We start from the raw sequence: 14,411 nt of genomic DNA, 5'->3' as shown, positions 1-14,411 counted from the left end.
TAGACAAACTAACATTTAAACATAACTTCGTTTTATTTAAGACCTTACTGTACATGTCAGGTTCCAGGCTCCGCTGAGCCGAGACGCGGGGTGCAGCTGCACCACTGGTGCAGAAAGACCGCATGCTGCAGGATTTCCTCCCTATGAAGAGAGTACTAGCAGGGTCGGGAAACCCAACTTTCAGAGGCTCTTGCCGGCTTCTGATCACTTCCCTGGGAGAAATGTTTCCCGACTTCAGAACTTTGGCTGAAGTGGCGCTGGTTATTCCAGTCTCCAGTGTTGCAGCAGAGCGCGGGTTCAGCCTTCAGAATAAAATTAAAACGTCAATGAGAAGTCGTCTGTCCGAGGCAAAGACGCAAAATTTAATGACAATTGCCTCGGCAGCAGTCTCCATTGACGACTTTGATTATGCACAAGCGAGCTCCCAATTTAAATCCATGCGGGCCAGAAGGAAGGTTTGAGCTCACGCTAACAGGTCAAATTAGATTGTCACTTAAATCGTTGTAGTGGACTGTTCATATTTTAACTGCAATTGTCTTGCTACGTTGTAAAATAACATTGTTCATATGCCCGTTAAGGCACAACAGCCGCAATGTTTTTAGCGGAGGGAAAATGGGTTCACAAGTGACCGAACGTCAGAATCTCTGTTTATCTTTTTGCATCATAAATACATAAATAAAAGATTAAATAATACAAGCTTGTTCTGTGAATTAATTTTTAAATGAAAATGAGTCCATGAAAACACAAGTCATTAAATATATAGCATTTATAGCCTATATACATTGTCATTTAAAAGTTAAAATAAAATGACAGATAATAATGGACAATGACGGAATTTTTACGACCCTGTCCGTCAAAATGACGGACAATGAAAAAGTCTAACGTAACCACTGGTCCGTACATACAGGGTGAGTGTACTCACATGCGCGCTTCCGTCGATGTCGTCAAAAAAGTTGCCTGCACACTCTGGCATAGTTTAACAGCTCTTGACAGTGTATTTATGCGGATCAATATAAACGTAATTTTTTTTAAAAACGCAGCTGTGTGCACGAAGTTATTTTGGAAAACGGAGTTTAGAAAATATGCGTTTTTAAAAATACCCGGGTATGTGTAAACAGCGCCTAAGATCCAGGTCTTTAAAGGGGTTTCTGATGATCTTTGTGAATGATTTACCCGAGAGATAAGAGCCAACACAAGTGAGAATCAAGCAAACTGTTGTTTGTTTACACTTGCAGCACTTCGGTGTAAAGACGCGAATGAAAAGTTTAAAAAAAAACAAACAAAAAAAAACACCTACAAGAACAATACAGGATTCATTCGGCAGTGACTCGATACCGAGGTCCTTTACCCAGCCACATACAAAAAAAGTTGTAAGCCTCCATACTCTTCCACACTTTCATCTGTTTTGCGGTGTAGAAGGACGTCTGCAACACCAGATAGTTTGAGATGTCGGGGAACTCAACTGAAGGGTAGTTTTCGAGATCGTATGACAAATCCTTCTTTCCCAGACTGTAGGGGTCGATTCCATTGCACATAGCAATCTTCTGAATATATCTAAAGTGAGTAGTGGCTTCTAGATTATGAGCGTACTCTGATAAGTTACTGCTAGTTGTTTGCACTACAGCAGCCATTTTGGTTTGCTAGACGACCAGCTGTTTTACTGGATGTGAAATCGCTACGAAAAGTCACGTGACTGAAACCCAAGAATTGCAGTCCTTGGGCTCTCCAAGAAAGAACATCCACAACGATTTTGAAGGTGTCTGTTTCGTACTATCCACAGTAAACCCATGGTGGTCTTCAGCATGATGTACGCATGATACAGTGAAACATTTAAAGGTGAGGGAGTAAACAGTTGATTCACTGATATCGATTCTTTCATCCGTTCACTGTTAATGAGACTAATGATCGATTTTCAGGGAAGTAAAATAGAAGAGGAAGAAAAAAAACTGAACTGATTACATTCACGATACATACAGTGGTGCTTGAAAGTTTGCGAACCCTTGAGAATTTTCTATATTTCTGCATAAATATGACCTAAAACATCATCAGATTTTCACACAAGTCCTAAAAGTAGATAAAGAGAACCCAGTTAAACAAATGACAAAAATATTATATTTGGTCATTTATTTATTGAGGAAAATGATCCAATATTACATATCTGTGAATGGCAAAAGTATGTGAACCTTTGCTTTCAGTATCTGGTGTGACCCCCTTGTGCAGCAACAACTGCAACTAAACGTTTCTGGTAACTGTTGATGAGTCCTGCACACTGGCTTGGAGGAATTTTAGCCCATTCCTCCATACAGAACAGCTTCAACTCTGGGATGTTGGTGGGTTTCCTCACATAATCTGCTCGCTTCAGGTCCTTCCACAACATTTCCATTGGATTAAGGTCAAGACTTTGACTTGGCCATTCCAGAACATTAACTTTATTCTTCTTTAACCATTCTTTGGTAGAACGACTTGTGTGCTTAGGGTCGTTGTCTTGCTGCATGACCCACCTTCTCTTGAGATTCAGTTCATGGACAGACGTCCTGACATTTTCCTTTAGAATTCGCTGGTATAATTCAGAATTCATGGTTCCATCAGTGATGGCAAGCCGTCTTGGCCCAGATGCAGCAAAACAGGCTCAAACCATGACACTACCACCACCATGTTTCACAGATGGGATACGGTTCTTATGCTGGAATGCAGTGTTTTCCTTTCTCCAAACATAAAGCTTCTCATTTAAACCAAAAAGTTCTATTTTGGTCTCATCCTTCCACAAAATATTTTTCTAATAGCCTTCTGGCTTGTCCACGTGATCTTTAGCAAGTTGCAGATGAGCAGCAATGTTCTTTTTGGAGAGCAGTAGCTTTCTCCTTGCAACCCTGCCATGCACACCATTGTTGTTCAGTGTTCTCCTGATGATGGACTCATGAACATTATGTGAGAGAGGCCTTCAGTTGCTTAGAAGTTACCCTAGGGTCCTTTGTGACCTCGCCGACTATTACACGCCTTGCTCTTGGAGTGATCTTTGTTGGTCGACCACTTCTGGGGAGGGTAACAATGGTCTTGAATTTCCTCCATTTGTACACAATCTGTCTGACTGTGGATTGGTGGAGTCCAAACTCTTTACAGATGGTTTTGTAACCTTTTCCAGCCTGATGAGCATCAACAACGCTTTTTCTGAGGTTCTCAGAAATCTCCTTTTTCGTGCCATGATATACTTCCACAAACGTGTCGTGAAGATCAGACTTTGATAGATCCCTGTTCTTTAAATAAAACAGGGTGCCCACTCACACCTGATTGTCATCCCATTGATTGAAAACACCTGACTCTAATTTCACCTTCAAATTAACTGCTAATCCTAGAGGTTCACATACTTTTGCCGCTCACAGATATGTAGGGTTCACAAACTTTCAAGTACCACTATATTAAAGAAAACACACTATTTCAAAATTAACTTAAATAAATTATATTTAAGGGGGCGGCACGGTGGTGTAGTGGTTAGCGCTGTCGCCTCACAGCAAGAAGGTCCTGGGTTCGAGCCCCGGGGCCGGCGAGGGCCTTTCTGTGTGGAGTTTGCATGTTCTCCCCGTGCCCGCGTGGGTTTCCTCCGGGTGCTCCGGTTTCCCCCACAGTCCAAAAACATGCAGGTTAGGTTAACTGGTGACTCTAAATTGACCGTAGGTGTGAATGTGAGTGTGAATGGTTGTCTGTGTCTATGTGTCAGCCCTGTGATGACCTGGCGACTTGTCCAGGGTGTACCCCGCCTTTCGCCCGTAGTCAGCTGGGATAGGCTCCAGCTTGCCTGCGACCCTGTAGAAGGATAAAGCGGCTAGAGATAATGAATGAATGAATGAAATTATATTTAACCATTATGACTAAACATCAGGAGTTTTCTGTCATTCTACCACTGATAAAAACGAAAAGGAAAAAAAAGAAATTTCTAAGTTAGCTCAACAAGCTGGAGCCTACAGAGTTACCCAATCATCTGTGCAGAATGAAATATTCATTATTTCTGCAATTCTGTGGCGAGGATGTTTGAACTTTCCTCAATAAAGCCTTTATCGAAAAATGATCTAAAAGTGATTAGTGAAGGCAAATGCATTTTTCTTATTAAATTCATGTCCGTTCTGTCACTCATGATAAAATGAAGCGCTGTTAGACAATGACTCTCAGAGACAGCTGTGCTCAATAAATAATATTCCCGTCATCTAAATCAAATAAAATGTCTTTTGAATAATCCTACTTTTACCCCAAAAAAGAAATACTTCATCTCATTATCTCTAGCCGCTTTATCCTTCTACAGGGTCGCAGGCAAGCTGGAGCCTATCCCAGCTGACTACAGGCGAAAGGCGGGGTACACCCTGGACAAGTCGCCAGGTCATCACAGGGCTGACACATAGACACAGACAACCATTCACACTCACATTCACACCTATGGTCAATTTAGAGTCACCAGTTAACCTAACCTGCATGTCTTTGGACTGTGGGGGAAACCGGAGCACCCGGAGGAAACCCACGCGGACACGGGGAGAACATGCAAACTCCACACAGAAAGGCCCTCGCCGGCCCCGGGGCTCGAACCCGGACCTTCTTGCTGTGAGGCGACAGCGCTAACCACTACACCACCGTGCCGCCCCAAAGAAATACTTCTCATATGAAAAAAAGAACCATACAAGCTGATATCCCAAACATTTCTCCAAAAAAGGAAATGTATACGTGACCAGTTCTACAAGAACTCCATGATGACTCCATGGCAGGCTTTCAGGATACACACGAGTCATGAGTCATGCCCGACTGTCTTTCCTTGTGACTGTGACACTCTACGATTCGAGCTGAACTTCCGGTTATCTAAACCGAGATCTTAAAGACAGCTGTCTAGACACTGAGGTGGCAGGATTAAAAAGTGATGAAACATCGTCCAAGTCGTTTTGTGTGATAAAAGGCAAAAATGTCTGCAAAATTCATGACGGCTCCAGTTCTGAAAAATAAACCAGTTGGGGTTATGAGGAAATGAATCCCAGCACAGCGCAGATGGCCGCCATGTGTTTCCAATACCATCTCCGTGTTTACATACACTGATTTGCCTGAGCACGTCACAGAGATGTGTTCACTCAAGTTCCCGCATCCTGATGGAACTCAAACCTCTTCTCTTTTTACGAGAAATGAGGCAGCAGCTGAGGTTATGTAAACAAGATTTTTATCACATCACAGATTCAGAATGCAACTCAAGTCAATTATGTTGTGGTTTTAATCGTCTTAAAGCAGCAGAATGTTGAACAGCCAGGTTTCTGTTGACCTTTCTTGCACAAAATACAAGAAATTTTTTTTTTTACACAATCGACAAAACACAATGGCGTTTCTACTGTTTCTGTGTTTCTACTCAGTGACATTATATAATTAAAGCTGGATTTTCTCCTCTCGCGATAGTCATTCAGATCTCCAAGAGACTTGATATTTGTGGTAGTGTTGAATCAGATGTGAAAAATATGTTCCCATTTCAGTTTTGCGAATTACTGCTTTGCCGAATCCTCTGAAAAACCACCTTATCTGAGAGCTTTGTTTGAAAGTCACGTGTTTCCGCTCGTTTTTTACTTTGTAATTTCAAATTACGCATGAAGCAGGTTAATAAAAAGATATGCTAAAAAATATCTGGAGCTTGTTCCCACAAAGGAGCAGTTCTGCAGCCACCATGTTGGTCAGTGTCATGACTCAAACACGCACATAGAATATTATTTAACTATTATCCACCTCAGGCTCAGTGAATATCGGTGATTATTAACCATACAGGACACTTTTTCAATGGAATAAAAACATGTTCTATTCCCTTCTAGCGGGTTTCATTCATTTGGTTTGATAGCATGCAATATTGTTTGCATATCGCTTATCCTACATGTATTATGTCACTCTACCCAATGGAGAATGAGCGTTGAATATGGTTTGCAATATTGCACGGTTGTCAAGACAACATGACGTCACACGTCAGAGACACAAAACTTCCGCACTAGTGAGCGACTGTGACAATTTGTAAACAAACATGGCCGCCAGGTCTGCTTCGTTAAATACGGAAGATTTTGAGGGAATTTTGAAAGAGAAAGACACGAACACCTGAAAGGAATGTGTATGTATAATAATAATAATAATAATAATAATATCGGTTGGCTTTTTTCCGTGGTATGTCAGATATATTCCATTAAGCTACTCGTCTTCGACTTGTTCAGTATCATGCTAGCTGAATGGAATATATCTGATATAGGGATGTCCCGATCCGATCACGTGATCGGAAATCGGGCCCGATCACATGGTTTCAGACTCGATCGGAATCGGGCATTGCCTCCCGATCAGGGATCGGATATATAATATATTCTCATTTTTAACACATCAATAGCTATGCGTTGGCACAGAGTGAGACCAGACCTCTTGTCTCAACACAGCAACATCAACGCGTGCGGCATGACATCACTTTGTAGTGGAGACGCTATTGGTTATTGGCTGCCTGTTGCCGGCAAAGTTGAACACGGAAGCAGTTCGAAGTGGAAAGCAAAGCATGAGATCATTTTTTTTTTCGTTGGATGACAAAAGAAACGGGCTCAAACCTGAAAGGGTAGAAATGCTTGTTTTCATCAAGAAAAACGTTCATTTCCTTAATTGAAATTACTGTACACCACTGTGAGATGCGTTCTTAAAAGCAAATTACCGGCACTGTGGTACTTTATTTTTATTTGTTTACATTCCTGCCAGGTATTTTAAGGTTATTTTTTTAATTTGTTATTTATTGTTCAAACTGCCTCACGTAAGTGCTCTGTTTGCTAACGGAGTTGTTGGATGTTAAAATAAGGTGTTAAATAAAAAATGAGGAACATCCTGGATCCGTTTCTTTCCTCGTCTTTATTTTTTATGGATTATAAGAAGTATCGGATCGGGACTCGGTATCGGCAGATACTCAAAATCAAATGATCGGTATCGGATCGGAGGGCAAAAAAACCTGATCGGGACATCCCTAATCTGATATACCATGAAAAAAGCCAGCCGATATTACTGAAATAATAACTGAGGCGAAGTCGAGATTATTATTCACCGATATTCACTGAGCCTGAGGCGGATAATTGTTGTAGTCTAAATACACAGGTGATTATTTTTTTTAAAATCATGTTAAAAAATGCATTTCAAACTTCAAAAGTGGCATGTAAATGTAATAACGGCGCAGCGCAGACTTGTGCCACTTATCTATGCCGAATCATATAAAATACTTAGTTTTGAAATCGATAAAATAAATCACAATTCCACCTTACCTTTGAACAGTTTTAGACCAAACTTCATAGCATCTTTAGTGCTTTGAGGAACAGCATTTTCTTTCATCATTTGTAATTCTTCCTCACTTATGGTGACGAACCAATTGTCCACCATTTTGCCGAGTCGCTCGAGGTGATTATCAAGAAATAGCCAGAATTTCTCGACCAATCAGCGTGCGATTTTCTATAATCACCTGTGTATTTATACTAGTATTTATTAATAGCTTTATAAATCTATTTAACAGGCTTGAAAATTATTTCTGAATTTCAGTACTTGGGGAAACCTAAATACATGCTCTTATTTATCTCCACCAACTTTATTGGAGGAGGTTTTGTTTTTGCCTCTGTTTGTTTGTTCTGAACGTAACTCAAAAAGTAGTGAACGGATGTTGATGAAATTTGGTGTACAGCTTTAGTATTTTCCTCGGTTGAAGCGCTTTGATTCTGATGTTGAAAATGTGTTTCTTGGCAGAGGTATACGCTCTTCTGGTTTCCTTTATTTTTTTAGACTTCCTTTATTTTTTTAGTCTTCATAATTAATTCACACTCGCAGCGCTGGTGCAGATTGTTACTCTCATACAGGATCTTTCTACTTTATTCTTATTATTATTCTCGTAACATTTTTAGGATGCTATTTCTCCCTCAGCTTTTAACCAATCGTCACCGAATTTCACATGCAGAATACAGGGATGAGAGTGGCTTGTGATGAAAAAATCTGAAAAATTAGCCGGGGGCCTGGGGGCCACAGGCCCCCAGTGAGGTCCAGGGGCGAAGCCCCAGTGAGGGCCTAGGGGGCAAAGCCCCCAGGAGCTCATGGATTTTAGAGATTTTTTACCCTAAAAACCATTTATTTTATCATCAAAATTTTACAAATGTTGTTGAAATACCATACCCTGTTTGCTTACAAAATTGACACTTATACAAAAGTAGAACTCTCTTTCAAGTACATACATTACTTAAACTTTCATTTGATAAATATCAACTACACCTATGTAAAGGAAACACTGACATAGGCCTTTTGTGATAAATTTTGCATATACATTCCAGGTGAGCACCAACATGATACTTCAAATTTGCTGCTCTAAATCCAAACTAAGGTAACACATTCACTGCTATATTAAATAATGGTTTATATGATTTATGAATACATTTTTCCTTTGGTTCTATAAAGTGTTTGTCTATTTATAATATATACAACTATTTACAGTTTCATGGTGCAGAAAATTTATTTCTTCTTTATTTTGAGCTTTTTAGCAAGAGCTAAAAGCTTGTTGGTCCTTTCCCTCTTTTTAGCCAACTCCTCTTGATTTTTCACATGCTCCAGCCTTGCTTTCTTTTGCTCCCTGTCTAACTCCTCCTTGGCCTTTCTCTTACTCTGCATGCTTGTGCTTGGCACAGCCATTGATGTCTGGGTAGCTTTCTTCAATTCTCTCTTTGCCTGAAGTTCAGCCTTGTACTTAGAATAAGCCCTCTTCTTGTTTTTCAGATCCGCATCTATCTCACGCACTTTAGATTCGTCGCGAGTCTCGATAACATTCGGCATTTTGATTGATACAAAACTGCATACACGAGTATTGCTGCAGTACTCCACACGTGCAAAGAACCAATCATGTAGCGCGGGAAGGTGGTTTAAGAAGGTGAATACAGATTGGTTGTCATTCAGCAAATGCCGATACAGGGGCCAATCACAACACATGAGACATTGGTTATACACCAAATACAAACTAACGGCAAACTAACGTCTTACGAGAAAGTACGATATTCAAAATGGATGCCTACATTTCTGTGAATTGTAAACATTACGCGAGTCCTGATATATGAGTCAGCTGACGGCGAGTCAGTCCGGCCGCCCAGAAATAGTACCAGACCCTACCCTACCCCCCTAAAATTTTCTCAACGGATTTGCAACAATATAAAAAAGGTCCATTTTGACTGAAAAAAGCGGAATTCCGCCAAAAAGCGGAAAACTCTCATTCCTGAGACTACGTCTGGGCTGAATTACTTTGCTATGACTTTTGGTGCTGATCTGGATCACCAAACCGGAATGATCCATGAAAAAACCGGGATTTTTTTCAATCACTTATAACTGTCAATTTTCATGTTTTTTTTCCACAATCAGTTTTTTTAAAATTCATTCTCTATTTCTTACTGTTCCGGATCTATTGGGTGACCAGACATCCCGGTTTGTAACAGCTAGCGCAATTTACTGTGACTTTAGTTACAGTCTTTATCTCGTTAAACATTTGAATTTGCAATTACTGCCTTGATAGCCATGATGATAAATATACCTTAATATAAAACATATTACAAAAACAATGAATGAAAGATTATTATTAGTAATGCAAATAATACTTAATTATTATTAATAAATTCCATAAGAATTGGGATGTATGGATGCTGTCAGTCCCCCACTTGCTTGCTCACTCGAGTTTGTTGACGGTGTAGTGGCTGCTGCTTTATGTCCCGGGGCTCCCTCATGCCTGTGTTACCTTCTGGCACTCCCCTTTTAGTTATGCTGTCATAGTTAGTTGCCGGAGTCCCTGCTTGTACTCAGTGCAATATGTATACTGTTCCTACTTATTCAGGTGACATTGGGCATACCTAACAACCTGTGTTTTCTCTCCCCCCCCCAAATCTGTCCCTCTGAGTTACAGGTCAGTCCTGGGATCCAGATGCTGACCTCTTCTGCTCCTCGGACCTGCCTGAGCCATTCTGGTGCCCTGTATCTGGCTGGAGTCTCATCGCATCGCTCCTGTGGAGAGCGGCCCCATGTGGACAGTTGGGGGTCGCGCCTGGAGGACGCTCTGGACTCTTGCGGTGGTGCTTTTGTGGCTGGGGACTGCAGTTGACTTGCTGAATTTGGGACTGCGGTTGTCATGAACGGTTTTGCGCTCGGGTTTCCATCGGTGGGGGGTTTATAGCGTCAACGAAGCTGACTTTATGTTAGGACTGTTAATGTTATAGTCATGTTGTCTGTTGTTGCCCAAATGAGGATGGGTTCCCTTTTGAGTCTGGTTCCTCTCGAGGTTTCTTCCTCATGTCGTCTGAGGGAGTTTTTCCTTGCCACCGTCGCCACAGGCTTGCTCGTTGGGGATAGATTACGGATAAAATTAGCTCATATTTTAAGTCGTTCAAGTTCTGTAAAGCTGCTTTGCTACAATGTTTATTGTTAAAAGCGCGATACAAACAAACTTGACTTGAATTATGATAACAACCTCTGTGAGTCAACTTTTTTTGCAAAATCATGCAAGACTGCTAGTACGTACATTGTGTCCAAACTTCAGAGCGTGCAAATTCAACCTTTTGAAACTTTTAACTACATCTGATCCATCTGAATAAAGTCTTTTTATTCAGTGACTATGAAAGAGCAAAATCAGGTAGCTAGTTAGCTGTAACTCCGTTTTCTACCAAATGAAAGCCCACAGTCCCGCCTTCCTTCTTGTTTTCTATTGGCTGAGGTTTGTTGATTTGTATGTCGAGTCCATCTACACAGCAAAAGTATCCACGACCAGCAACAAATGGTCCTCCATTCTTTTATATTTCAGTAAAAAAAAATTTTTATGTGACTTGTATCCACATTTGGTTTGATCACTGATGTAGCTGAGAAAGCAGCAAAGTACAGTTTACAGGTTTTCCTGTATCGCTGTGGCAGGTCAAATCTGCTTTTGTAGCACATTCCCTTCAAACCTCTCGCATCTATACTTCATACATCACGTCTCTGAGGAAGACACGCATGTAGTTTCTTCTGCTTCTGTGTCCTGGTGCTGAACTTTCCCTGGCTGTTCGAACAGCTGAGTCACTGTGTGTCTTCAATCGAAGACTAAAGTCCTCCCTCTTCACTAAGCAGTTAAACAAGCTCTTACAAACCCTCACTTGTATTGATTTGCTCTCTAACAAGGTTTTAGCTGACAGTATTCTCAAACACTGAGCTACTCATACCAGCGTGAGGATATGACTGTGATCACATCCTAGCCCTCTATAAAATGTAGACTTCTGGAAATATAAATGTTACAAATGAAGTCCATGCAGGGCTTTTCTTTCCAGCATGTGATCACAGTAAGAACTTAATTATCGAGTTCTTGCAGAACAGACAGAAAGAATGAGTGTGTGTGTGTGTGTGTGTGTGTGGATGCAGTGAGTTCAGTTAACACCCCGTGTGATGGAAATGTTTTTCATTCCAGGTGCCACAGTCGGCTATAGACCAGAGAACACGCCAGTAACTCAGGTCAGCTTTTTCCTGCACTTTTAGCTCTGACCTTTACCAAATGAGAGAGACAGAAGCATGCACAAAATGTACCCAGAGTCCGCCAAGCAAGTCACAGACTGCTGCTAATTAGATTAGATTTGTTTAACCAAAGTGGAAGCAAAAAAATACAAAATTTTGAATGTGCCTAATTTGACTTCCCATTACATCTCTGGGGTTCGGGTTTTGGGCTTGGGTCAGTTCAGTGTGCAGGGTTCTCCAGAAAATCTGAAGTAGCCGGCTAAAAGAAAGGAGTAGGCGGCTCTAGAATTTGTGGCGGCATGCCCCCAGAGAAAATTTTGAAATTTACGTGCCTTCTGGTGCATTCTGAGCTACTAAATTACTCACCATTTCCCTGTAAAATACTTGCAAAATATGTATAAAATTTCCCTCCAGATATGCATGTTTGGATTTCTCACTTACCCTCTGTAGTACGCTGCCTGGCTCTGTAACATGACTACATACACTATGGCATGGTCATGTGATCCGGCTCAGCCAATCAGAGCACAAGAATCGATCAACAAATATGGCGTCACTTCCAGTCATGTTAGACCCGAATCGAAGACAATTTCACGATGGAATAATTGGATTTGCAGCAAATTATGGACAACAGAGATGATATAAATCACTTGAACATTGAAAGGCAAGTTGTTGTTTTTTTCTGGGATCGAGTAGCCCACGTAGACTAGTGTAGTCTGTGTAGGCGGAGAAACCCGCCGGTCGCTGGCGCTTGTGGACATCTCTGACTGTGATCTGCTGCACAGGACAGTTTGAATAATAACAAATCCTAAGGATAGTTGCAAGCGGCGCTCAGCAGGGTCCAAGCGCTCGTCGCATAAAGTGTAGCCAAGTCGCACAGAACAATAAGGAAACCTCAGATGAAAATACTTATCAGGTGATAACAGCTCAATGATATCATTAATGCGTGAAAGTTGATTGACTCAGTGACCGTTAAAAATCCGGTTACAGATCAGCAGAGTGATGCAGCACACCAGATTCCAGCTCAATTGAAGAAATTGTTGGTTTCTGAGAAACACCTTAACTTAACTCCACGTCCTTTCAATGGCCACGCTGCAGAGTTATTCAGAATGTGCATGTACACACCATTCAGGATTGATTCAAATCCATATTACCAATAATGAATTATTGCTATTTGAGTAGACCAGCTCCGATTGACATTTGGCGGCCATATTGTTTAAAATATTAACACTTTAAAGTATTTTCACACGTTGCTGAATAGCTTGAGACCAAAGTTATGAAGAGAGGCCACAAATCCTCAAACTAGATTGTACAAGTATGTTTGGCATATTAGGCAAATGAGCAAAAAATCCAACATGGTGGAAATTAGTGGGCGGGGTCACTATTAGGCTGATTGGACCTATCTATCTCGCCTGAGCAGGGGGACGAAGTACTACTTTTCGACCATGTTTCACGTCTCATCGTCTCTGATCTTCATGATTGGTTTCAGCAGATAATCAGAATAATAGTAAGAAGTAAAATCCGAACAAATACAATACGGTTTCACCAGTCCATGCTTGGACCCCTAAAAATAATGATTAGGGCTGGCAGTGACAGGTACGTTTAGTGTGTCCTGACCTGGTATGACGATCTTGGGATTCTTGTTGCACAAGTCCGTGTTGCAGCACATGGGGTAGACGCCTGTGTTGTCTCTGGAGGACGGTGCGCAGACGAAGGGCCGGTCGCGTGGGATCAGCTCATTGTCGCTGATGCACCAGCTATCGTCCTTGGTCACGCTGCCTGACCTGGTGGTGGCGAAGTAGCACAGACCGTCCGTGAAGCATGTCGAGTTCGGGCAGCGGTGACAGTAGCATTGTAAGGCTGCAGAAGGAACAAACATGAGTTTAACTCACTTTAAAACTTATGAAACCTCTTACACAAACACACAAGACTTTCTCATCTCATTAGTGCTGCTGATAAAATGCCTTTTTGCATTTGAATTACAATGAACACAAGCACACGCATACACGCAAAAAAAAGAAATAATTTGCATCTTGGCAAAAGACGATAGATAGATAGATAGATAGATAGATAGATAGATAGATAGATAGATAGATAGATAGATAGATAGATAGGAAGGAAGGAAGGAAGGAAGGAAGGAAGGAAGGAAGGAAGGATGCAGGCGCAGTTCTGAACTGCTGTCTAACGCTACATTCACACTGCAAGGCTTAATGCTCAATTCCGATTTTTTTGTGAAATCCGATTTTTTTGTGAGGTCGTTCACATTAACAAATATATGCGACTTGTATGTGATCCTCAGTATGAACGAAAAGCGACCTAAAAGTGTTCCGCATGCGCATTGCAGGATACGACGACGTCACACGCAGTGAGCATGGCCAGTGTTTACGGAAGTAAAACCGCCCGGTTGCGGTATGACCCATCCAATCTAGCTTGAATAGCTGCATCCCCCCAAATGGAAATCAGCTCCCTAACCTCTGCGTCCTTCCATTGAGAAGATTCAGAACCTTCACAGCCCGAAGCGTCCCTCGCATTGATGTCATGCGCAGGGGCGCAGATACGTTTTTTGAACTGGGAGGGACAAAAAACTGGGGGGGACAAAGCTGCCAGCAAACCAACCCCAACCCCGATATGCCTGTCAAACTTGTTGTTAGTAACCATAGCAACCAAGCTCGAGCTCGCAACCTGTGCAGTCTGCGCAGCTCAACCAACCGAATATCAGTCTTTGTTTTGTTTTATGTGAGTTGTTGCAACTATGTATACACTGCCGTGCACCTCAATAAACCGAATGGTAATTAGTCTTTTGATTTTTCCGTGAGGTTTGCCTTATGCAAAGAAAGACAGCATAGACGTTTTTTCCTCCCTATAAGTGGGGGGGACCGAACGAGGTGAATTTAAATCTGGGTGGGACG

General features: G+C 41.5%; 1 protein-coding gene across 2 annotated transcripts in view; it reads right to left on the bottom strand.

Annotated features, from left to right (window-relative positions):
• Positions 1 to 14,411, bottom strand: part of tgfbr1b (transforming growth factor, beta receptor 1 b) — a 220,073-nt gene that overhangs the window by 82,502 nt on the left and 123,160 nt on the right. For both annotated transcript variants that reach the window (XM_060922459.1, XM_060922460.1), the window contains exon 2: positions 13,120 to 13,362. In XM_060922459.1, coding sequence (XP_060778442.1) covers positions 13,120 to 13,362 — 243 coding nt within the window. The remainder of the gene's footprint in view (positions 1 to 13,119; positions 13,363 to 14,411) is intronic.

Source organism: Neoarius graeffei, chromosome 5 (genome assembly GCF_027579695.1).
Source record: "Neoarius graeffei isolate fNeoGra1 chromosome 5, fNeoGra1.pri, whole genome shotgun sequence".
Lineage (NCBI taxonomy): Eukaryota > Metazoa > Chordata > Actinopteri > Siluriformes > Ariidae > Neoarius > Neoarius graeffei.
The sequence above is the reverse complement of the archived record's forward strand: the minus strand, read 5'-3'. Positions and strand labels throughout refer to the sequence as shown.